The sequence below is a fragment of the Lutjanus erythropterus genome, chromosome 3 (assembly GCF_056507025.1).
Source record: "Lutjanus erythropterus isolate fLutEry1 chromosome 3, fLutEry1.hap2, whole genome shotgun sequence".
Lineage (NCBI taxonomy): Eukaryota > Metazoa > Chordata > Actinopteri > Lutjaniformes > Lutjanidae > Lutjanus > Lutjanus erythropterus.
The window spans coordinates 7,506,166-7,532,202 of record NC_139319.1 but is presented as its reverse complement, the minus strand read 5'-3'; the positions used below and the strand labels follow the sequence as shown (position 1 = coordinate 7,532,202).

Genomic DNA, 26,037 nt, shown 5'->3' with positions numbered 1-26,037 from the left:
TAAAGCCAAAAAGACAAAACCTAACTCGCATTCTGGGTTTTTCCCTACATATTAATCCACCCATGATTCAGTTTTCACAGCAGCAGAAGCTGTGTGTGGCGGAGACTTGTAATAAACTCCATCATTAACAACAGTCGAAACTAACGTAATGGGTAATGACAATGAAACCAACCAGATGCACTTATAAAATTAAACAACTGTATAAGGAGGCCTACACGTAAAACAGGAGAGTCTGTGTTTCTCTGTGAGAAACTTTCAGACTTTCTCATAGCAGAGTGAACAGGTGAGGGAGGGGAGGCACAGGACAAGTCTAAAGCCAGGAGCAAACATAAAGATGAGCACATTATTCTGTTGCTTTGCGAAAAATTTGCAGCTGTGACTTCAAAAAACCTTTTGTACATACATTTTGCCTCTGTCAAAATCTATGTTGCTCTGACTGTGATGAGGTCAACTAAAAGAACACATACAATTACATTTGTCTGCAACTCCGCAACAAATTGAGCATTTTAGATTTAGAGAAGGCCACGTAAACATCCTCTACACCTTCACTCTGAAGACACTCACACCTAGAGGCCTGAATTAAGAATAAGAGTTAGGCCTAAAACATTTGCTCAAAAATAACAATGGTGGTAGTATTATGACAAATATATAAATGTGTTCTAGACCCGAACACACACGTCGGTTCAGTTTTAGTAATACAACAGTTTCTCTACAGGAACTGAAGATTTTTTTTTGCTAATTTTCCTCCTGAATTTTATGGTATGACAAATTTGATATATTTTTAATATATGTTGGATATAATAAAAAAAAATTAAGTATAGCTTCTCCATTACTGTTTTTCTCTGTGTATCTTTCTTCTGTGTATTAATAGTATTTGAATGTTTATTACCCGGTTAGTTTGTGTGGTTAATCACACCTGCCATCACAGAGCTCATCAGCCTTCTGAATCACATGATGTATGATATGGGCGCTGTTTCCATTTTTCAAACATTTTGACTTGACAAAGATCCAAATGGAATTGAAATGCTGTCATTATTAAATGTTTGTGAGTGTGCAGGCACAATCTTTTTTTGTTGATTTTATTTCTGATAGTCTTACACCTACGTGATTTGCATATAATGACCTTATCTCTACTTCCACCACAAAACAACCACAAACAGTTTCACATGTCTCTGCTCTCACAGTGGCAACTTGAAAAACGTTTTGGTGAAAATTTAATGCAATTTATCCTGCATGTTGCAAGAAAACACTACATCACAATTTTAAAAATTAAAGCAAAAACCCAATAATAAATTGTGATAAAAAAATAGAGAAAAGAGAAACAACATCTTTCAGAGTTTTTAATCACAAAATAGAACATCAGAAAAAACGACTTACATAGATTCTTCTTCCACTAGAGGGCTCATTTTGCTGAAAATACTATTGAGGAAGGAGGTGAAACTGCATGCTGTTTGTCTGTCAGCCACCCTCACAATGATTAACAGTCTATTCTGTCTGTGTGAGAAGACTGTTCATTCATTTATATTCATTACAAGTTTTCATAAAGACAACAGATGTATTAAAGCCATTAAATTACACAATGAACTTTGCGAATAACCAGGGTATGAACTCCTATCTCACACATCATCCCCTCATACCTGCACATGAAGAGGATTCCCACCACAGAGGGACAGACAGTAACACTGATGTTTAGCACCAGCTGTCCTCTGATTCTGATTTAAAGCTTTTGTTGCACTGGAAACCTGTAAGGCATGTAACAATCTGTTTTGTTGTGTGTACATATATATATATATATATATATATATATATATATATATATATATATATATATATACACTCAATTATATCTGTTAGAGAACCACACACATCCCATATTTGTTTCAATAAGTAACCAAACAGGAACATTTTCTCTGGAAAACATTCTAACTGATCCCCCCTGGTGGCCACAACTTCTAGAACCCAGTCAAATTATACAGTCCAGTGAATTCGCAGATTACAAATCAAAAAGCAAAAAGGAAACAAATCAGAGCTTGCTGAATTGGACAGTTTTAAAAATGGTACAACCAATACTGGATTTTGGGGGTCAACACCAATATTAGGGAATAAAAAGATTCTGATGTCAATGTACTGGCCAACATCTTGTATATAGAACATAACATTTAGAATAGAGTTGGGCGTTATGTTAAAATTTTTTCCAACGATCATCGTCAGCGATTGGCAATATCTTCGTCCCCACTCCCACCTCCTCCCATCCTCTCCAGTCTCAGCTGGAAGATGTGCGCAAGTGGTGAATTCAGTATGTTGCACATGCTGCATATGATACTACGTTCAATAGACAAAATAAACTCACAAAGTGTCTAGAAATGACATGTCCTTCACACTTTTTTAAAACTTTCCATTTTAAACCAAGAAATACAACCGTACACCTTCTGAATTCAAATTTCTCTCTTTTACCGAACTAAGACGACCTTAACTGGCTTGTTAACTCTTTGGAAAACACACTTAATTCAAACTCGAAAGAAAAATATGTAAAACTCTCCAGAACTGTCTTTGTTGGTCTGTCCAGTCTTCCAACAATCACCAACTCTGGTTTGGTCAAAATAAATCCTCAATTCACTGCATGAAAAGAGTGCACAGAGTCTGACTGCAGGCTGTTGTCCTCTCACTCGTCACCCAGCTGAGCTCACTCATGATCAGCTGAGTGGGTGTGAAATTTACCAGTGGATGAGAGCGCGGTGCAGAGCAGAGGCTGTCATTCTGCAGACTATTACATTAGCAAAATAAAATGACAAATATCGCCCTAAAAATCGGCCAAAAAAAGCAATCGCTGATGGATTCAGCTGATCGTTGATATACGATATATTTATCCAATCTAATACAGAATATAGAATATATACATGAAAACATATTTTGCAATGATCCCTCAAAAGTGGTTGAGAAGTGTTATTAACCCAATTTATTTCTACTTGTTTCAATTCAGCTAAGTGTTAGAACCTTCACTGTTAAGATTTTAATCCAAATTAACTATGTTACAGCCCCTTGTGTGAGTCGGTGTGTGGGTTAACAGAGACATGAAAAGATCATAGACATTAGTCTGCAGCTGCTTCCTCCTCACTGATGAGTTGTTTTTGTTTTTATTCCACCACAAAACAACCACAGACAGCTTCACATTTCTCTGCTGTCACTCCAACAACTTTTACAACTTTTTGATAATAATGCAGTGTTTCCCACACACAGACTTTACTTGGACTTAACTTATTTCAAATTTCATTTAGCAGCTTTATTTTTTTTTATACATAGACAGAATGACGCCAACAGTCGAGTAACTTGGTCTAATAGATTATCTCCACACTCTCTCTTAGATTCATTTATATTTGTTGCAGAACCACACACATCCCCTTTTTATTTCAATAAACAAACAAAAAGGAACACTTTGTCTGGACTGCATTCTATCCGATGCCCCCTGGTGGCCACAACTTCTGGAACTAGTCAAATTATGCAGTCCTTGCCATTCAGATTTCAAATCAGAAGTAAAAAGGCAAAAGATCAGATTCTTGGATCACTTTCCACTGTTGGACATTTTTAAAGATGGCTTGACCAATACTAGATTTCTGGGGTCAATACTGATATTGTGGGGTAAAAAAAAGTCTGATGTCAATATATCAGCGGATATCTTAAGAGAGTATTAGATTATACTGTATTGCCCCATAAGGAGATTTGTTTTCTCAGCCTGTTCAACACAGAAACACAGAAATAACATACTGAACACAACAACATGCAGGTTAAGTCAATACTATAAATACATCCATACATCCTAACACAGTAGTGGGGCAGCTTGTTTAGTGCTGCAATGGCAGAGTGGACAAAACTTTCACTACAGTAAGCTCTTTTCCATCTTAAGTCTTATATCACTGTCAAGATGGTATTATGATGAAATGATGATTGAGAGGGTGATCAGTGTCATTTGCTGGAGTGCTAAGCATGTGATGGCTCTGTCATTCATTTCTGAGAGTTTGGGTGTGGGAATGATGATGATGATACACAGAATATAGAATATACACATGACCACATTTTTGTAATGATCCCTCAAAAGTGGTTAACAATTGTTATTAATATAATTTATGTCTAAAAGTTTAATTTCAGCTCAGTGTCAGAGCCTCTCTGTGATTTTCCTGTCATGTTTCTTTCACTCCACCTCTCTCTCCTCCTCTCTAATGTGTGCTTCATCGATGCACTATCAAACCCTAAGACAGACATTTGTTGACCCCAAACCAGCTGAACCAAAGCTCACACCTTCTCCCCCTCAAACAAGCGTGTGTTGTGACACTTGACTCGTCTGTGCAGCTGACCAGAGACAAAGGTGATTTGTGTCCTCAGCTTTCAGTACGTTTGTAGCTTCTAATTGAAATCTGCGATTTAAGTGTAGTTTCTCTCCTGTTTATACTTGCAGTTATCTGCTTTATTTCAGTCTTACATTCACTTAAAGCTGTATAAGAGCCATATTAAGTTACTTTTGCTGCTTCATAATGAAAGCTTTCAAATAACAAAACAACAGGGCCTTTATTGTGAAGAGTTTAAGGAAAATGACATGTCCACCATTTTACAACTGCTTGACTAAAGACAAGTGCATCATGAGTGGATCAGTGTATGGGTTAGCAGAGAAATGAAAAGATCTTAGACATTAGTCTGCAACTTCCTCTTCAGTGATGAGGTTTTTTTTTTTTTATTCCACCACAAAATGACGACAGACAGCTTCACATTTCTCTGCTCGCACCCTGACAACTTTAACAGCTTTATTGATAATAATGCAGTGTTTCCCACACAAACTTTACTTGGCTGGGCCAACTAGAGAAAATAACAGCCACCCAAGTAAATCTGGCAACCCATTTATTTCAGTTTTATTTTTTTATCCATCAAGAGAATGACGCCATCTGTGATTGAGTAACTTGGTCTAATAGATGATCTCCACACGTTCTGCTGTGCTCTCCCCCTCCCTCACCAGTTCGCTCTGCTGCTGTGGTCTGTGTGACAGTCACACCTTGCTCTGCACAGTAACACACACACACAGAGTCTCCTGTTTAATGTATGGTCATGGGTATCATTAGGATTTTATCAATACTACTGCTCTTATCAATACTGCTTATCAATTCAATACTTTAACAGTACTCTTATCAGTACTTTTCTAAAAACTTGCACTTTTAAAAATCTATTATTAAAGAAGTTTTAATACATATTTGTAATTTCTAATAACATGTTTTATGTTTCTAGAACAGCAACATTAATGATCAGAACAGCAATGCCATTATATAAATCCAATAATATCTCACTGCAAACAAATCTAAATGTGTTTGTGACAAATACAATAAACCATATTAAGAAAATGAGTTAGTTGTTCTGTGCACTCAGAAAGAATAAATCATATTGCTGACATCACAATACTGAGTAAAGTTTATGAAGCATGAAGAACACAAACAGTCTCAGTCATCCTGTCCCCTGTCCTCCTCTCTCACTGCCTGCTGCTGCTGAAAGATGGAGGAGGGGCTTTTTTGTTTGACCCTGCAGTAAATTTGTTTGACTTCTGACTTTTTGGGTTTTAAGCAGGAGGTGTCAGAAAAGTTACCACAGGGAAAACTTGCTTGTGGCGGCCAAGCGTTCATAGGTCAGTAAATTTACAGCAATCTGGCAAATTTTACGATACGTGGAAAACTAGACAACAAACAGTTTATTCTAGCTTGTTTGTATTCACTATAAGAGCTAGCAGACTGTGACTTTGTAAAACACAAGTGTATGTGCTGTGAGAGTAACCAGGGGTGTGGATAACCTACTAGAAATAGGGTAATTCTAAAAGTAATATATAGAAATTATTTTTATAATAGTAATTATAAAATTCTAACACACCATAGAGAAAAAAAGACAATAATAGTGATTGTGATAAATACACAAAACACACTCAGGTTTTCAATGATATAATATGACGTTAATCACTACAGTACTAAATAGATTCTTCACTAGAGGTCTCATTCTACTAAGAATACTCATGAAGAAGGAAGTGAATTTTTTGTGTCAGTGTTGCATGCAGTTTATCTGTCAGACACCTTCACACTGAGCGACAGTCCATTCTGAGATGACTGCTGTTGATTCTGAGTCCTTATTTACTTTCTTTAAGTTTTATAAGTTTACCTAAACCCAGCAGGTCTAATAAGGTCATTAAAGTATAAAAGCAACTTGTTGATTTGAAGCTGAAGACTACAACAGCCATGTTGCTGACAGAAGCTGGATGTGTGTTTATGGTTCTTATTCTGTACATCTCAGGTATGATGTTTATCTTTTCTTATATAATAATAAATAACTGTGAAGGGCAAAAAATATTAAATGTTTGTCAGGAGTACACATTACTGTAGACACATGGAAGGAAATTGCAGATTGATTTTTTTTAAGATGACAGAAAAGATGATTGAATGAGAGCTATAAAGATTTTTACATATTCTGCTGTTAGCAGCTTTTTAGATGCATAAGAAGAGAAAATATCAGTAAAATCATACTATTATCATTGACTGATTAGTACAGAAAGAATGTTACAAAAGGATCTGTCAAGATGTTTTTTAAATCTTCTGTTAAAGGGGTTCAGGGAAAAGAACACAGCATCTGTGCCTTGAAAGGTTCATCAGTGCAGCTGTCCTGCTCAGCTGAACATCCCACGTCGAGCATGAAATGGTACAATGTATACCAGAATGGACCTAACATTGTTCTGGAGGAGCTCTCTGTAGATGAAAACCGTGTTACATACAACATGTCTGCACAGAGTGACTTCACTCTAACAATCAAAGATCTGAGAGAGAATGATGCAAAAAGTTACTGCTGCAGCGAGAATACTGACAGAACAGAAAACTGCAAGCAAAGTACAATTCAGCTCCGTGTTGCAGGTAAAGTGTTTGTCACTAATTTATTACTAATTTGTTACTTTGAGAATAATCAGAGCATTAATTCATATTTAACACATCATCACCTCAGACCTGCAGGTGAAGGTGATTCCCACCACAGAGGGACAGACAGTAACACTCATGTGTAGCACCAGCTGTCCTCTCACTGAAAAGCCTGCAGCCTACATCTGGTACAAGAACAGAGAGTTTGTCTATCAGGACTGGTCTCCCTGGTACCAACAGCTGGTCAGCAGTGATGAAGCAGTCACATACTCCTGTGCTGTCAAAGGCTACGAGGATCTCAGAGCCCCTGAAGTCTCAGTGGGTGAGTGACAATGCTAACATCTCATCATGGTACAAAACCTCAGGCGAAATATGTTATACTATTTTATTGTCCATGCACTGGGGCATAAATTCTAAAGCTTATGAATTACAATGAATAACATTTACCAAAAACTGACACCATTTCTTTTTGTCCAGATTCTGTCACATCAGCCTGTTTTAGTGTGACCTTTGCTAAAGGAACAATGTGTTCTTATAAGCAGACATCAGTGGATGAGTCCTGCTCCATCACATATCCAACAGGTTTGATTCTCAAACATCCACAACACACAAACACACACCTGACCACCACACCTCTAATCACTTAAAAGTCATATAAAAATGGAGATCGACTGTATTACAATTTATTTTGTGTTCACACTTTCATATCTTTGCTTTCTCCTTTTCCAATTTCTAGTTTGTTATAGGCTCAATAACAACAGTTTTATGCATCTACTGTTGTCTTGATTAATCCTGCTTTAGGGTTAATATTTAATAACTTATGTGATGTTTTTTTAATTTATTCATCAAGTGATGAAAAATGTATTTATCTCACAACAGAAATACATGTTCAAAGGACTCCTGAAGACACAGTGGACACTGTCAGACTGAGCTGTAACACCAGCTGTCCTGTGACAGCCTTTACATGGTATAAGAACAAACACATGGATAGAAAGTATCAGAAATCACATTTTCTAGTTCCCATCAACACTGCTGACAGTTTCTTCTGTGCTGTAAAAGATCACAAGGATCTGTACTCTGCTGAAGTCTGTGAGTATGAACCGACTTATCGTCTTTATTATAAAATACAACACTTGTAACATTTCTTAAACTACTTAACTAAAAAGAAACTGTCTCTTGACTTACATTTATATTTCAGGTGCTGATGATAGCAACTGCTGGAGTGTGAATTATGTCAGCAGGAGAATCTGTGCTCTTCGAGGCTCGTCAGTGAACATTTCAAGTGAATATTCTCATCCCCAAAACCAGCAGCCAAAGTCAAAATCATGGTATAAAATTGCCAGAGAAGATAATAACAGTGGTAAAGAAGATGCTGAAAAACTTGAGGATGCAGGACGAGTGGAGTATCATGACAACATGAAGAACCTCCACATCCTAAGAATTAAAAACCTGAAGAAGAATGACTCAGCAGAATACAGATTCAGCCTCCAGAAAGATGATGAAGGATGGAAACAGTCTGATTTACCTGGAGTGACTCTGGTTGTCACAGGTAGTTCTTTAAATTAAATACTGCTATCATTATTATTATTACTATAAATATTACTATCTTTTATTGTGATTTTTTGACTTCCGTACCTGCAGTCAGGATACTGAAAGGCAGCCTTTCTATCAATTCCATAAATTCAATAAACAAATTAAATTTACCAACTTTGTCAAAATTATAAAAGCTTCAGTCAGTCTACTGCTTTTTCTAGTATGTTCTTCACTTTGGGAGAGGTGATTGGTTGTACAAAACGTGTGACTGATAATACAGTTTACTGTTCCTGCCCAATCTTCTCCAAACAGACAGTATTGGTATTTTTTTAACATGAATGTGATATTTCTCTAACTTTAATTAAGTACCACAATTTTATACTTTAACATAGGGATGACAAGTCAGAAAAGGACTTATGTGAAAAAATCTAATCTAAATCATCTAAAATCATCTAATCTACATTTACTGACCAATCTAAATATCTTTCAGGTCTGACAGTGAAGTTTACTCCTTCTGCAGAAGTGACAGAGGGTCAAAGAGTCACACTGACCTGCAGCACCAGCTGTCCTCTGACTGACAACACAAACTACATCTGGTACTTGAACAGTCAACCTCTGACCCTGCCAGAGAACCAACACAAACACCTGGTTCTAGATCCAGTCAGCAGTCACCATGCAGGAAGCTACTCCTGTGCTGTCAAAACCCACATCTTCACCTCCAGTGAAAAAACTCTCACAGTCCAAAATAAAGAGACAAACTGGACACCAGCAGCAGCTGCAGGAGTCGGTGCTGCTCTCCTGATTATAATACTTCTCACTGTGTTCTGGTGGATCAGGTGAGCAACACTGTCCTCTGTTTCAGAGCAACATTCATACACTAACCTTGAATTGCCTATTAATTTTAATATCCACTGATGTAACTAAGCAGAAGAAAGAGGACATCCAGCCAATCTACAACTGAAACTTCAGACAACTTGGAGCAGGTAAAGAAATGTCTTTACCAAATTCTGCAACATTAGACAAACCTCTTCTATCCTGCTTCTCTTCAAAAGGAATTATCATTTCTTCTCAGGCAGGACAGCAGTTTATCGCTCTATCTGTCAGCTTTTTTCCTGTCTCACCCAAATCTCTTAAATGAACAACTATAAATTGACCCTTCGCTTAGCACCACCCTCCTTAGTTACTGTTGCTATGCCTGCCAAACTTTCCAGTCTTGCATTTCATTTATGGCAGATTTAACATTGAAATTGGGAGCAACTGTTGAAACACAAAGTCCTTAGAGGTGTAAACAAAAGCAGATTCTCATTTCTGGCTGACAATGGTGGATTTTGTTGGCTTGAATAATGATTCACAAGCAAATTTCATTAGTGTAGCTGATTGATTTAAGGCAATGCTAACCTGACTTGAATCAGCTGAGAAGTCTCCAGCTGATGTTTTACTGTTTCCATCTGAAACATTTTAAAACAAGAACCCTGTTAAAGTGTTCATGTAAAGTTGCCAAATAGCTGTGTGCATGATACAACATTAATGCTAAAAGAGGCTTAAGCTAGCTTACATCTCGGATGGTGAAATGCAGCAGGTGTGTCTACATGACAGATGAGAGAAATACATTCATTAACTTGGGAAAAGGAAGCACAGGGATTCGATTAGTGCAGCAAACCATGAGACAGGTCACCCAGCCAGAGCAGCCATTAATGTATAGGCCTCCTTATACAGTTGTCTAATCTTAAAAGTGCATCTCGTTGGTCAGATGAGCTGCATAGACACAAAGAGGAGAGAAGCTGCAACCCTGTGATAATAAATTACATCAAACATTCAAAGCTGGAGCTTATCAATACTCTGATGTTTAATAAATCCAGCTCCAGGCCATTTAAAACCATGTTTCAGTACCAGAGTGTGCTGTATAGTTGTCTGCATTTAAACAAAGCCTCAATGCAATACAAAAAAAAACTGACTCGAGGCATTTTAGTGATCAAATTACTCAAGTTACTTGAGGAGTCGTTCAAGCTCTATTTCACACCTTTTTGTTGCGCAAACATCTTGGGTGCAAATCTTTTTACACTGTAGTCCAGATTCAACAGCTGCTAGGGCTGGGCGATAAATTGATTATATTTATTTAAATATTTAAGTATTTATCTAAGTATTTAAGTATTTCTTGTCCAATAACTAGATTAATTGATGGATTAATCAGTAGAATACTGGGGCACACTACCTCATATACAGAGGGCTTTTAGATCACAATGTTGTGATGTTAAAAGGGTCAGTAGTCAGTGAGCGTCAGTCATCAATGATAATGTCATTTTATTTGTCTTGTCTCCTCAGGTAAACCAGGATCCCATGTATGAAAACATCTCAGCTGAATCAAGAGAACAGGATGACCAACACTACTGCAAACTCCACTTCTCTGAGAACCATACAGATGCACTCTACTCCACCATCCAGCCAGAGCCTTCGAACTAAACTGAAGTTTGTTGCCATGGTATTTTGCAAGGGACCTGTCACAAAGGAGAAACTCTGCGGGCAGATTAACAACTGTCCCAGTAGCAGCCAATCAGGAATCACCTTACACTCCATGTTTGACAGCAGACAACAGATTGTTTACACACACACACACACACACACACACACATTGTTCAGGGAGTGTACTGGTCTCCAAAAACCTTGTTTCCTGTGTATTTGTGCTTGTAACTGTGCAACCATTGAACAATGTCATAGTTTGACGGAAGAGTTACCTTATCAGCTTCAAGTTCCTTAATTTGGAAGTCACTGGTTTACTGTTCTCTGCACAATGTAGGCAACATTTTTCCTGAGCTATGTTTGTTTGCTAACATTTGTATGGACACGGATGATGTACTTGGTGTTTGAAGATAAGGGTGATTCTGTTCTGTTTAGAAATACTGTAAAACATGTTCAGCCAATTTACAGTGACGTCTTATTGTGCATTTCAGTTATTTGCAACCTGGTGTTTGAATAGAGTTCACATATTATGATCTTGGTTATTATTTTATTTCTGATTTGTATTTGCTTGTGTTAGTATAAGCATCCATTGTAAGATTATGTGCATAACAGGAATGTTATTCCTATTTAAAATGTATAATTGTTACACTGTAAATCTGGAAGGCATGCAACAATCTGTTACCTTGGGTCATCTGCACTGCATTATACATAGACTGTACAAACAACATTCATTTTTATCTGTTGCAGATCCTCACACATCCCCTTTTTATTTCAATAAACAACCAAATAGGAACATTTTGTCTGGACTGCATTCTGTCTGATGCCCCCTAGTGGCCACAACTTCTGGAAACTATTCAAATTATACAGTTCTTGCCATTCACAGATTTAAGAATCAGAAGCAAAAAGGCAACAGATCAGAATCTTTGAGAACTTTTCAATATTGTATTGGATAGTTTTAAAGATGGTGTGACCAGTACTGGATTTCTGGGGTCAACACCAACATTAGGGAATAAAAAATGATTATGTCAATATATTTGCTGATATCCTTTATGCAAAATATACAACATATAGAATATATACATGAACACACATTTTCTGCAATGATTCATCTAAAGTGCTTTACAGTTGTTAATAATCTAATTTAAGTGCACTTGTTTCATTTCAGTTCAGTGTCAGGACTTCAGTGTGATTCGCTGTCAGTCAGTCATGTTTCTTTCTTCCTGTCTCTCTCTCCTCTTCTCTACTGTGCGCTTCATCAATGTGCTAACACACAGAGCAGAGCAGAACAGATGTTGTGGCAACAACATGTTACATTACTGTAAGTGAAATAACAGCCTCCCAACAAAAGTAATTTGTTAATGTAATCCATCTACACATGTCGATAAGTATATGTCGACCCCAAACCAGTGGAACCAAAGATCACACCTTCTCCCCCTAAAACAAGCGTGTGTTGCTAGACTCAACTCATGTCTGTGTCTTCAGCTCTCAGTACTTTTGCAGCTGCGATCTCTGTGTTTTAAGTGTAGTTTCTCTCCTGTCACTGTTTATATTTTTGGGTATCTGCTTTATTTTCATGTTCACCTTAAGCTGTATAAGACTCATATTAAGCTACTTTTGCTGCTTCATAATAAAAGCTTTTAAATAACTAAACTTATTGTGAAGATTTTAAGGAAAATTAAACGTCCACCATTTTACAGCCACTTGACTTGAGACAAGTGCATCATGAATGGGTTAGTGTACGTGTTAGCAGAGAAACGAAAGATCAAAGACAGTCTGCTGCCTCTACCACAAAGTTGTCAGAGTGAGAGCAGACAAATGTGAAGCTGTCTGTGGTTGTTTTAACGCCTTTTTTGATAACAATGCAGTTTCCCACACATAAACTTTACTTGGAAATCCAATAATATCTCACTGCAAACAAATCTAAATGTGTTTGTTTGTTTCTGACATATACATTAAACCATAAGAAAATGAGTTGGTTGTTCTGTGCACTCAAAATAAATCATATTGCTGATATCACAATACTGAGTGAAGTTTGAAGAAGACAGACATCAGTCAGTCTCAGTCATCCTGTCCTCTGTCCTCCTCTCTCACTGCCTGCTGCTGCTGGAAGAGGGAGGGGCTTTTTTGTTTGAGCCTGCAGTAAATTTACAGCAATCCAGCTAATTTTAAGAAATGTGGAAAACTAGACAACAAACAGTTTGTTCTAGCTTGTTTATATTTGCTATTAGAGCTAGCAGACTGTGACTTTGTGCATGTGCAGTAAGTAAGATGGGGATGTGAGTAAGGAAAAGAGAAGGAGAGAAGCAAGGTGAGCAGATTCAAGCAGTTTGTGACTAAACACAAAGTAAAATGAAAATGGTGAAATAAGTAATAACCTACTACAATTAGGGCAATTATGAAATTAATATATTAAAATTATTTTATAATATTATTTATGAAATCATAATGGTGATAAAATACACACAATACACAATGAAGTTAAATTCTAAGTTCTCAATGACATAATGTGACGTCAACCACTACAGTACTAAAGAGATTCTTCACTAGAGGTCTCATTCTACTAAGAATACTCATGAAGAAGGAAGTGAATTTTTTGTGTCAGTGTTGCATGCAGTTTATCTGTCAGACGCCTTCACACTGACCGACAGTCCATTCTGAGACGACTGCTGTTGATTCTGAGCCCTTATTTACTTTCTTTAAGTTTTATAAGTTAACCTAAACCCAGCAGGTCTAATAAGGTCATTAAATTATAAAAGTAACTTTCTGACTTGAAGCTGAAGACTACAATAATCATGTTGCTGGCAGAAGCTGGATGTGTGTTTATGGTTCTTATTCTGTACATCTCAGGTACGATCTTTATCTTTTCTTATATAATAATAATTAACTGTGAAGTGCAAAAAATATAAAATGTTTGTCAGGAGTACACATTACTGTAGACAAATGGAAAGAAATTGCAGATTGATTTTTTTAAGATGACAGAAAGGATGATTGAATGTGAGCCACAAAGATTTTCACATATTCTGCTGTTAGCAGCTTTTAAGATGCATTACAGTAGACTATATCAGTAAAATCGTACTATTATCATTGACTGATTAGTACAGAAAGAATGTTACAAAAGGATCTGTCAAGATATTTTTTAAATCTTCTGTTAAAGGGGTTCAGGGAAAAGAACACAGCATCTGTGCCTTGAAAGGTTCATCAGTGCAGCTGTCCTGCTCAGCTAAACATCCCACATCGAGCATGAAATGGTACAATGTATACCAGAATGGACCTAACATTGTTCTGGAGGAGCTCTCTGTAGATGAAAACCGTGTCACATACAGCATGTCTGCACAGAGTGACTTCACTCTAACAATCAAAGATCTGAGAGAGAACGATGCAAGAAGTTACTGCTGCAGCGAAAATACTGACAGAACAGAAAACTGCAAGCAAAGTACAATTCAGCTCCGTGTTGCAGGTACAGTGTTTGTCACTAATTTATTACTAATTTGTTACTTTGAGAATAATCAGAGCATTATTTCATATTTCACACATCATCACCTCAGACCTGCAGGTGAAGGTGATTCCCACCACAGAGGGACAGACAGTAACACTCATGTGTAGCACCAGCTGTCCTCTGACTGAAAAGCCTGCAGCCTACATCTGGTACAAGAACAGAGAGTTTGTCTATCAGGACTGGTCTCCCTGGTACCAACAGCTGGTCAGCAGTGATGAAGCAGTCACATACTCCTGTGCTGTCAAAGGCTACGAGGATCTCAGAGCCCCTGAAGTCTCAGTGGGTGAGTGACAATGTTAACTTCTCATCATGGTACAAAACCTCAGGCGAAATATGTTATATTATTTTATTTTTCATGCACTGGAACATTAAATTCTAAAGCTTATGAATTACAATGAATAACATTTACCAAAAACTGACACCATTTCTTTTTGTCCAGATTCTGTCACATCAGCCTGTTTTAGTGTGACCTTTGCTAAAGGAACAATGTGTTCTTATAAGCAGACATCAGTGGATGAGTCCTGCTCCATCACATATCCAACAGGTTTGATTCTCAAACATCCACAACACACAAACACACACCTGGCCACCCCACCTCTAATCTCTTTAAAGTCATATAATAATTGGAGATCGACTGTATCACAGATTATTTATTTTGTGTTCACATGTTCATATCTTTGTTTTCTCCTTTTCTAATTTCTAGTTTGTTACAAGCTCAATAACAGTTTTAGTGGATCTACTGTTGTCTGGATTCATTCTGCTTTGAGTTTATATTTAATACTTCATGTAATGATTTCCTAAATTTTATTTAATAAGGGATGAAAAATTTATTTGTCACCTCACAACAGAAATACATGTTCAAAGGACTCCTGGCGACAAAGACCATGTCAGACTGACCTGTAACACCAGCTGTCCTGTGACTGCCTTTACATGGTATAAGAACAAACACGTGGATAGAAAGTATCAGAAATCACATTTTGTAGATCCCATCAGCACTGCTGACAGTTTCTTCTGTGCTGTAAAAGACCACAAGGATCTGTACTCTGCTGAAGTCTGTGAGTATGAACCAAATTATCGTCTTTATAATAAAATATGACACTTCTAAGTTTACTTAAACTTATTAACTAAAAGGAAACTGCTCTTGACTTACATATTCCAGGTACTGATGATAGCAACTGCTGGAGTGTGAATTATGTCAGCAGGAGAATCTGTGCTCTTCAAGGCTCGTCAGTGAACATTTCAAGTGAATATTCTCATCCCCAAAACCAGCAGCCAAAGTCAAAATCATGGTATAAAATTGTCAAAGACGATAATAACAGTGGTAAAGAAGATGCTGAAAAGCTTGAGGATGCAGGACGAGTGGAGTATCATGACAACATGAAGAACTTCCACATCCTGAGAATGAAAAACATGAAGAAGAATGACTCAGCAGAATACAGATTCAGCCTCCAGAAAGATGATGAAGGATGGAAACAGTCTGATTTACCTGGAGTGACTTTGGTTGTCACAGGTAGTTCTTTAAATTAAATACTGCTATTATTACTATTAGAAATACTACTGTTTTCATATTGTGAGTTTTTGACTTACCACGTGCAACCAACAGTCAGGACACTGAAAGGGAAGTTTAATTGACTTTGAGTCAATTCAATAAATTCAATAATCAAATTAAATTTAACAACTTTGTTTAAATTATAAAAGCTGGATTCAGTCTACTGCTTTTATTAAATGTCTTTTCAAGGTAGGATGAACAAAACATGCAACACTGACACTAGAATTTATTGTTCCCATCCCATCTTCTACAAACAGACAAAACTAATTTCTTGTCAGCATGAACGTGATCTGTCTCTAACCTTAACAAAGTACCACAGTTTTATACCTTAACATAGGAGTGACAAATCAGAAAACACTTTGGCTATACAAGTCATTTTGGCTGTATGAGTTGTTTTAGAAGACACTGACTGTAACAAACTTGTTGTTTAGGTATGAAGACTTGTGTGAGACAATTCAGCACATCTACATACTGACCAATCTAACTATCTTTCAGGTCTGACAGTGAAGTTTACTCCTTCTGCAGAGGTGACAGAGGGTCAGAGAGTCACACTGACCTGCAGCACCAGCTGTCCTCTTCCTGACAACATAAACTACATCTGGTACCTGGACAGTCACCCTCTGACCCTGCCAGAGAACCAACACAAACACCTGGTTCTAAACCCAGTCAGCAGTCAGCATGCAGGAAACTACTCCTGTGCTGTCAAAACCCACATATTCACCTCCAGTGAAAAAATTCTCACAGTCCAAAGTAAAAAGACAAACTGGAGTCCAGCAGTAGCTGCAGGGATCGGCGCTGCTCTCCTGATTTTAACATCCGTCACTGTCTTTTTGTGGATGAGGTGAGCAACTCTGTTCTCTTTTAAGAGCAATGACGTTCACACACCAATTTACACATTAACCTGGAATCACCTTTTCATTTTTACATTCACCCATTTCATTCATTGAATCAGGAGAAAGAAGACCTCCAGCCAATCTCAAAGCACTGAAATCTCAAACAACATGGAGCAGGTAAGGACAGAATTCTTCATCTTCTATCCTGTTTGTGAGAGCACTGAAAATCTGTTACATTACTGAGATATAACTGAACTACAAGTAAAACTACTGTTGTTAAAGAATACTTAAGTCATAGCACAACATACTTTCCCAAAAAAACTACTCAAAGTATTACAGTAGTTACTGTTAACTGTTCCTCCAAATCTTCACTCTAAATTATTTCAACCCTTGTACTGTTCTGCTACATAGTGTAATGCATACTAAAGAACAAGGCTTGAAAAAAAATACTAAAAGTACAAATGCCCAAAAAACTTAATTGGAGTAATTTGAGTAGTTGTAATTCATTATTTGCACACCTGCTTCAATGGAAACCCAGAGCTACTCCAACCACTGAGTAGGGCTGAACGATTTATCGTTTTCTGATCGAAATTGCAATTTCAGACATCGCGATCACGTGATTGCCAAAGCTGCGGTTTTTTGCAGTGCTCCTGAGGGCTGTACTACGAAGCAAGCTCAACACAGCCAGGCTTTCTTTGTATGCTCTGGATCGACAAAGCCTAAAACCACAATCAGAGATAACGGGTATCACGACGGTGGTTATCAACTCACTTTGTTAATCCAGGCTTTCGTCTTCAGACTCTGTGCGCGCTCACAAAAAAGGGGCGTTTGTTGCGTCATTTCACTCTTCTTCCGCATGAAGTGAAGCGATCGCGAGCCATTTACTTAAGTCAAAATGATCAAGTTGTTATAATTATGAGCTGTGGAAAGTATACTAAATACATTACGGCAAAAAACAACATTGTTTCTGCAAATAAAGCAGGAGAAGAAGAATGATGTCAGAAAATGACTGATGGACTAAATGTGGTCTTAATGCTGCCGTTTATTCTAACATGAAAACTGCACATTAAACAATAAAACTCCATACAGCAGATTTAAACATGATAAAGTCTGTCTGACACTGTCCTATGATGACAGAGATGTGGAGATCACAGAAGTTTTTGGCTAAACGAACGTAAAATGTGTAACTGATGTAAGACTGTCTGTGATAAATGATGATGAATTTTCTAATCAGTGATCTGAGCTGCAATATCACCAAAACAAAACAGATAACAGTAAAAAGTATTCAAAGTGTCTGTAGTTGCTTCATCATTATTTTACTGTGTGGATTATATACGATGTAAATTTAAAGTGTTAATATGATCTGGAGCAAATGGGGAAAATGACTCTGCATCACCAAACGGAGGTTACCATCATGACAGCGCGATGCAGACAGTTTGTACCGCTGTTTCATTTTTACATTATATGGATTCGTTCGGTGATATTACGAACATACAGCTCAGCAACTTTTCATTTTTAATGTCTTCCCTCAGTTTAAAAGCTATATCACTCATAAACAACCTTGTTAGGACAATTATAAGTTAAAGAACGGCGCGTTTTACAGACGATTTAATCATAAACTCTTAACATAACCTGCTGCCGACCAGGTTATGAGTTTAGCATAAGTTACCATGGTGATCTAGCAGGTTAAAAGAGAGCCACTTTCGTGACACTGAAAACCCTGAATTTAGACTCAACATAGCTCGCTAACTCATTAATCTCGCTTCGTAGTTACACTCCTCTGACGTGCATCACAACCGACAATGCAGCGAACGTCATATGGAACTTAATGAATGGACCAGACCTGTGTGTGTGTTTTTGTTTATTAATTTATTTATTTATACGGATTTAATGTGATGATGTGTGCAAATTGTCTTCAGTATAGTCAGTAGTTTTTCCCTTAATGTTATTTTTCTTTGAAGCCCTCACAAATACCTAGTTTGAATAATTAATAATGATTGTAAATGTGACTTTACATTGTGAATATTGCACTGAAGCTTGATTTGAAGAAAAAATCGTGAATCGAATTGAAATCACAATATCTGCCAGAAAAATCGCAATTAGATCTTTTCCTAAAATCGTTCAGCCCTACCACTGAGTACCAGCTATGTTCTGCTCTTGTCTCTTCATCAGCTAAACCCTGGTCCAATGTATGATGAGATTTCATATCTACCAGCAAAGCACGATGATCTTCACTATAGCGAAGTAAACTTCCCACAGGAGCACGCAGCTCCTCTCTACAGCACTGTCCAGTCACATCAGCCCCAAGAACAAGATCCCTCCCACTATGCTGTTGTCAACTTTAACCCCAACACAACCTTTGGGTAAGCATCTCTTGACTATTACATCTGAATTAGTCTCTATTTGAGGGATAAACTATAAGAATTGTGTATCTTACTACGGGTTGGGCTACATGATATTTTGGAAACCCACTGGTACTATTGTGTTAAAACCTTTGGGAAATTTTGCTTTTTTTATAAATATGAAGGATTGTTACACCCGTTTCATCGAACACACTACTGACCTAATTCAAATTAAACCTGAAGGAATGACAAATAATGTGAGTTTTTAAATTTTTTTCCCCAATATGTTTGAGAGAAGGCAGATATCTCCAAAACTAGGCAGTACATGCCAAAGCCATCTAGATGGATAAATAGCACTATGAGTGGCAGGTAAAAAATTTTGATTTTGGGTTGAACGGTCCCTTCAATGATTGGGAAGCTTACGAACTGCTTTAATTGACAACTTTGCTTTTCTTATATTGTCTTTAAATACTCTGACACATTTACCCTACAGTATTCTATTCTCCTCTTTACTTCCAGGAACAATGGCCAGGCAGTAGATCCCTAACATCAAACGAAACCTTAAAAAGACTGAATATAACAACACACCTGCCTCTATGATGTACAGGACTCTGATAGTGTTCTGTTTATTACCTCTGCATTGGGACTTCACTTGATGAGCATATCTACAGTACGGTGTCTTGCTGTGAATGAGCAGGCCGACATCCAGCATCTTATGGACACCTCAGGAGCACACTTGAGAGCGCTGATGGACACCCAGTGCCTGTTTTAGGTAGTGAAACCAGGACATTAGTGGTGCAGTCTGTTAAACCACATAGCTATGATTTGTTGACTTGAACAGGCTGTAACTGTGCCTAAGAGCAGACATGACATGAAAAAAAGGTTTGTTCTGATACCAATACAGTATCAAACAACATCGCAGGTACTACCTAAAACGTGGGACCTGATATTTTGTTATTTATTAACTCAAAAACAGGATCCTGCTTTTTCACAGCATTGTCCTGTCAAGCTAATTTTTTTCCAGGATGGGAAGGTCATGTTCTATTGCACTGATTTGCTATTTGTTCTTGTTCATGTTTTCAAACATTCATACAGGATTGGTAGTATACAGCTATTAAAATATATATAGGTATATGTATGCACATATGTATATGGTTAACACATTGACATATCAAAGGACTTGATGTCATTTCAGTGCCACTGCTTTTTATATTTCTGAGGGACCATTTGTGAAGTCCCTCGTCCAGTGTAGATTTACTAGCTATAGTGACAGTTATTACAAGTGGTGGGATGTTCAAGTAATTGTGTTAAACATCTGTATTTTCTTATAAATTTGCTGGCAGGAAGTAGGTGCTAGACCTCTAACTAAGTGAACCAACGGCTTTAACGAAGCTAACTTCCTCTTTGTTGCAAAGCAGTCAAAGCAGCTGACGGTTGGTATTATGATGTGTCATGCTAGCAGCTAACGCTACGTCAAACAGCGCTAACTCTAGCTAACAACTGCTTCAGTTAGCTACTTGTTTCTGTGTCTTAAAACTACATAGAAGCAATAAATAACTCGTGTTAATATCTTAATACTTAGCTACGTCAGTTACAGGCATTACATTTTAGAAAGTTAAGCTAGTTATGAAATACTCACCCATAAAATTATGTCGGCCATGACTGTGGCGTCGATTACTCTGATGCCACTGATGCCGGCAATTTTACCTCCATTAACTTTTCTCCTGTTTGTTTTGTTTTTAAGAGTGTAGAATGTTTTACATTCTGAATTAAACACTCAGGAGACACCGAGTAAGTTCCTTCATGGATGCTTTACTTCCGATTCCCCAGTGAACCCCCAAAACAGACTTCTTCTTCTTTTCTTCACCTTCTCAAGCCCCCTCTAACAGCGCCGCCTAACGGGCACACATACCATTACACTGAACATCAGTACATCCCCCTCTTTTAGCTGACAAACCATCTTTCTCTACTTTTAAGGTTGAACTGTGCTGAACTAAAATAACTTCAAAACAATAATCGCTCCCATCTTAATCAGATATTCATGCCTGAACATTTTCAACTCAGACTGAGTAACTTTAGAACACAATGTATCACATCCTGTTTTAGGAAGAACAAACTGTTAGGCACATACATTTTTTTTTTTTTTTTAAGGCCAGGGAAAACTCCCTGGACAACTAGAATGTTTATTCACAAGTCCAGTCTATCTGGAGGACGGGAAACCCTTCCCAACCTGGTCACTGTTTCACCTGAGTCTCCCTGTCTTGGATCAGTCTCTGTCTCATCAGAGCAGGACAGACCTCTCTCGGGGAGCACCGTCAGGTGAGCCCTGTTTCTCCTTAAGCTCCCTTGGTCTGTGTCCACATTGTAAGACCTTGGTGTTGAAGCCGGTCCCTGGACAGTAGCTGTGGTCTGCGCTGTTCTAATCCACACTCTCTGTCCTGGAACCAGAACTGGTAAGGCCTTTGTTTTATGTCTCAAGTTGAAAGACTGTCTCTGTTTCTCTTTTATTTCCCTGTCTTTTTCCCTGAAAGCTCTGAGGTTTGGCCAGACTGGTTTCAGCGTTTGTGGAGCAGTTGGAACTGTTGATCTTATCCTCCTACCCATTAGCAGTTGCGCCGGACTCAGCCCGTGAGCCAGTGGCGTAGCTCTGTAAGCTAAGAGAGCTTTTTGAGGGTCTGGGTTTTTGCTGAGCAGCTGTTTAACTGTGCGGACAGCTCTCTCTGCTTCCCCGTTGCTCTGGGGGTAGCGAGGGCTGCTGGTCTTGTGACTGAAACCATAATCCTCAGCAAACCTGGCAAAGTCTGTCGACGCAAACTGCGGGCCGTTGTCAGTTATCAGGATTTCTGGTACTCCAAATCTTGCAAAAATTACCTTCAGTCTCTCCACAGTTGTAGATGTTGTCAGGGTTGGGAGGTTTGCTATCTCAATATATCGGGAATAGTAGTCTACCACCACGATGTAATGGCCATTCTTCCACTGAAAGATATCAGCTGCCACTTTTTGCCATGGCCGTGCAGGTAGGGGCGTGGTCATTAAAGGCTCTGTCTTTGACTGTGAATACTGGCAGCAGATTTCACATCTTTCTACCATTACTTTAATCTGTCTTGTCATCCCTGGCCACCACAGGGACTCTTGTGCTCTTGCTACACACTTGGTCACTCCCTGGTGTCCTTCATGTAGCCTGTCCAGCATTTCCCCCTGCATGCATCCAGGGATGAGAATCCTCACCCCTTTGAGAAGGAGGCCCTCTGCCATGTGGATGTCATTCCTCTCTGGCCAAAATGGCAGAAGGTGCTCAGGGACACTTCTCCTGTGAGGGGGCCAGCCTTTTTCTGTTAACGTTTTCAGCTGCCTACAAATGCTGTCTGTGTTCTGAGCTTCCCTGATGCAAGCTAGCTTACATTCAGTGGCAGGCAAATGTTGCAGAATATGGTTAATATAGGCACAGCATTCGTTCTGCAAGCTACTGTTGGCCTCTCTGTTCTCAAGTCCTTGGGGTGCTCTCGAGAGAGCGTCAGCAGTGACAAGTTGTTTGCCTGGGACATGTATGATCTTGTAGTTGAACCTCAGCAGTCTTAGCCTAAACCTGAGAATTCTTGGGGGTAGATCATCTAGAGACCGAGAGCCTAGCAGTGAGATTAATGGTTTGTGATCAGTTCTCACTGTGAATTCCAAGCCTAGCAGATATGAGCTGAGTCGCTCACAGGCCCATGTTACTGCTAAAGCCTCTTTTTCTATCTGTGCATACTGGACCTCTGTAGGTGTTAGGCTCCGTGAAATGTACACAACTGGTCTCCAACTACCATCTGCTTGTTGTTGCATGAGGACTGCCCCAAGTCCATATGAAGATGCATCTGCGGATACCATTGTCTCTTTCTTAGGGCTGTATTGTGCTAGGACTGGGGGTGAACTTAGCTCTTTTTTGACATTTTCAAAGGCTGTTTTCTGTTGTGCGTCCCATGTCCATGTACTGTCACTTTTTAGCAGATCACGCAGGGGTTTTGTGAGGGCTGGTAGGCTGGGTGAAAACTTGCCGACATAATTTACCATTCCCATGAAACGGCGGACTTCTTCCACGTTGCGAGGTTCTTGCATTTTCTCAATGGCGCTGATTTTGTCTGGATCAGCCTCAATGCCTGCTGCACTTATGTTATGTCCTAGGAATTTCACCTTCCCAACTGCAAACTCACATTTTTCATTGAGAGTGAGGCCAGCTTTTTCACACTTTTTAAGTACTTCCTGCAGCCTTTCGTCATGCTCTGCCTCGTCTTTTCCATAGACTAGGATATCATCTGCATGGCACAGGGCACCCTCTGCCCCAGCGATGATTTGGGAGATTCTCAACTGAAAATGTTCAGGTGCGGAAGAGATACCAAAAGGGAGTCTCTGAAAGCAGTATCTTCCGAAAGGGGTGATAAAAGTCGTTAGAGGCTGTGATTCTTCATGCAAAGGTACCTGCCAAAACCCAGACGTTGCATCTAACTTCGAGAAGACTTTTGCTCCCTCAAGCTGTGCCAGCGTCTCATCGACTGCTGGCAGTATGTGTCTTTCCCTGCAGACACTGTCATTAAGTCGGGTGAGGTCCACACATATACGGGGTTTTCTGTTCGGTTTGGGGACCACCACCATACCCGCACACCATTCAGTCGGCTCCTCGATTTTTCTTATGACCCCCAGTGCTTCCATCCTGTCTAACTCCTCTTTAACCTGGTCTTTCATGGGCAATGGGACTCTGCGTGGAGCTGAGAGTGCATACGGAACTGCTCCATCTTTCAATTTTATCTTGTAGTTTCCCTGTAGCTTTCCTAGCCCTGAAAACACTTTTGGGAACATAGCTCTGTACTGGTGGCTCTTCTCTGATTTCTCCCCTTGGACTGAAGCTACCTGTTGAATCAGGTTCAGCTTTATTAGAGCAGGGAGTCCCATTAGAGGCATCACTAGGTTTGCCACCACATACACGTCCTGCCTTGTTGTCTTCCTTTCAGTTTTGATGCGTGCTCTCATGGTGCCCAAAACCTGTAATGGGCAGTTATCCGGACCTTTAATCCTTTTAGGTGGTTTCCTCAACCTACCATCACGTACTCTTGAGTACATGGAAGCTGGAATGGCTGTAACTGAGGCTCCTGAGTCCAGTTTAAATGTTATCTTCTCTCCATTCAGGCTGATTTCTTTTAACCATACGTCCTCTGTTCCTTCTGTGTTAAGTGTCCCCATGAAGGCTATATCGACTGTGTCACAGTCCACAATAGCTTCCACTCTTGTAGATGATCTGCAGACTGCAGCAAAATGTCCCTTTTTTCTGCATTTTCGACACTCGGCCTCTTTGGCTGGGCACTGTTTCCATGGGTGTTGTGGTGTTTTACCACACCTCTTACATTTCTCGGCATAGTATGTCTTATTTACTGTGTTTGGCTTGGACGTTGACTGCTCTGGCCTGCGTGGGGGAGCTTGTCTATATTGTGTTCGTCCTCTACCTGTGTTTATGGCGTCCACATTAGCACCTTTACTGTCTGCGTGTGTCCCTCGTAGCATTTGCTGTTGTTTTCTAACTTCTTCATGCTGCCTGACCTGCGTTATTGTTTTTGCCAGTGTCAAGTCGGGGTCTAGCTGAAGCCTCTCTGACAGTTTAGAATCTCTTATCCCGACCACTATGCGGTCTCTTATCATTTCCTCCTTTAATGCACCAAATTTGCAGTGTTCTGCCAGTTTATGCACATCCGTGATAAAGTTCTCTGCTGACTCTCCCTGTTGTTGCTGTCTGCTATTAAACTTGGCGCGCTCGTATATGACATTGTGTTTACCCACAAAATGTTCATCAAAAGCTTTTGTCACCTCTGCATAGGCAGCCTTCTGTTGGTCCGTCAGTGGCAGTGTACTGAGAATATCGTCGCTCTTTTCGCCCATTACATACAGGAGCGAGTTGACTTGGTAATCTTCGGCTTTTCCATTTAGCCCTGATGCCAATCTGAACCTCTCGAACCGTCTTATCCATTGCGGCCACGAGCTGGGCTCCTCAAAATTGAAGTTAGCGGGAGGTGCGATGGAGAATATTTGATCCGTCATTTCCCCGTCCCTCTCTCTCTCTGGGCTCCGGTGCGGGTCTGCTGCTCACCGTTCGCTATGTAGCTTAAGCCTAGCCTCCGCGCCAGCCAGGTAGCCGATGCTTGTTACTATCGGGCTATCTCGGGCTCACTGCACTCAACGAACACTGCCGAACGCCTACTTTATACTCACAGTAGGTTCACCGCTTTCTGACACCATGTAGAATGTTTTACATTCTGAATTAAACACTCAGGAGACACCGAGTAAGTTCCTTCATGGATGCTTTACTTCCGATTCCCCAGTGAACCCCCAAAACAGACTTCTTCTTCTTTTCTTCACCTTCTCAAGCCCCCTCTAACAGCGCCGCCTAACGGGCACACATACCATTACACTGAACATCAGTACAAAGAGCAGGTAGCTAGCCTTATTTTTTGTAACTAATTAATTTGTTTTTAGACAGGTAGAGCAATGATTTTCGAAACAAGCTCAGCCCTACATCACGTCTGAACCATACTGGTGCCGATTTCCTTTCCCAGCAGCCAGGTAACCAATGAAACGAATTTGGGTCCCGTTCCATTTAGTGTAGTAGAGCCTTCCCAAAGAGGCAATATACATTATAGTACTCTGACCTGGACATAATGGAATCTTAATTAGTATACTTGGTAACACCTGTATTTACTCTATTACTTCATGTCATCATGGCCGCCATTGTACTCATTTTATTCTTCAAATACCTGGTGGGGAGAACTTTTTACTGCTGAATTATAGTTGTATTATTATGTACATTTAAATAAAGACAGTTCTCTAATGCATGCACTGTGTGCTCTAATTTATTTAACACAGTAACTAATTAATAAAATAT

At 39.2% G+C, this 26,037-nt stretch overlaps 2 protein-coding genes across 2 annotated transcripts; both read left to right on the top strand.

Annotated features, from left to right (window-relative positions):
* The first annotated feature begins 6,129 nt into the window (after positions 1–6,129).
* LOC146329576 (uncharacterized) lies at positions 6,130–11,691 on the top strand. Its single transcript, XM_084714845.1, has 9 exons — positions 6,130–6,312; positions 6,621–6,923; positions 7,012–7,245; positions 7,401–7,505; positions 7,803–8,012; positions 8,122–8,472; positions 8,947–9,292; positions 9,385–9,439; positions 10,779–11,691. Exons 1-9 carry the CDS (start codon positions 6,258–6,260, stop codon positions 10,914–10,916), a joined length of 1,797 nt encoding a protein of 598 aa, XP_084570971.1. The 5' UTR covers positions 6,130–6,257; the 3' UTR covers positions 10,917–11,691.
* Positions 11,692–13,630: 1,939 nt separating this feature from the next.
* On the top strand, positions 13,631–20,001 carry LOC146329575 (uncharacterized). The gene is made up of 10 exons (XM_084714844.1): positions 13,631–13,760; positions 14,068–14,370; positions 14,459–14,692; positions 14,849–14,953; positions 15,258–15,464; positions 15,569–15,919; positions 16,454–16,799; positions 16,911–16,968; positions 18,964–19,154; positions 19,653–20,001. Exons 1-10 carry the CDS (start codon positions 13,706–13,708, stop codon positions 19,678–19,680), a joined length of 1,878 nt encoding a protein of 625 aa, XP_084570970.1. The 5' UTR covers positions 13,631–13,705; the 3' UTR covers positions 19,681–20,001.
* The last annotated feature ends 6,036 nt before the right edge of the window (positions 20,002–26,037 follow it).

What these genes read in the sequence shown, in the direction of transcription:
- LOC146329576 (XM_084714845.1), top strand. Translation starts at nt 6,258, where the DNA reads ATGTTGCTGACAGAAGCTGGATGTGTGTTTATGGTTCTTATTCTGTAC. An exon ending in AGCCCCTGAAGTCTCAGTGG is followed by an intron (nt 7,246 to 7,400) that starts GTGAGTGACAAT and finishes CTTTTTGTCCAG; the next exon opens with ATTCTGTCACATCAGCCTGT. An exon ending in CTTCAGACAACTTGGAGCAG is followed by an intron (nt 9,440 to 10,778) that starts GTAAAGAAATGT and finishes TTGTCTCCTCAG; the next exon opens with GTAAACCAGGATCCCATGTA.
- LOC146329575 (XM_084714844.1), top strand. Translation starts at nt 13,706, where the DNA reads ATGTTGCTGGCAGAAGCTGGATGTGTGTTTATGGTTCTTATTCTGTAC. An exon ending in TCTTATTCTGTACATCTCAG is followed by an intron (nt 13,761 to 14,067) that starts GTACGATCTTTA and finishes CTTCTGTTAAAG; the next exon opens with GGGTTCAGGGAAAAGAACAC. An exon ending in CTCCATCACATATCCAACAG is followed by an intron (nt 14,954 to 15,257) that starts GTTTGATTCTCA and finishes ACCTCACAACAG; the next exon opens with AAATACATGTTCAAAGGACT.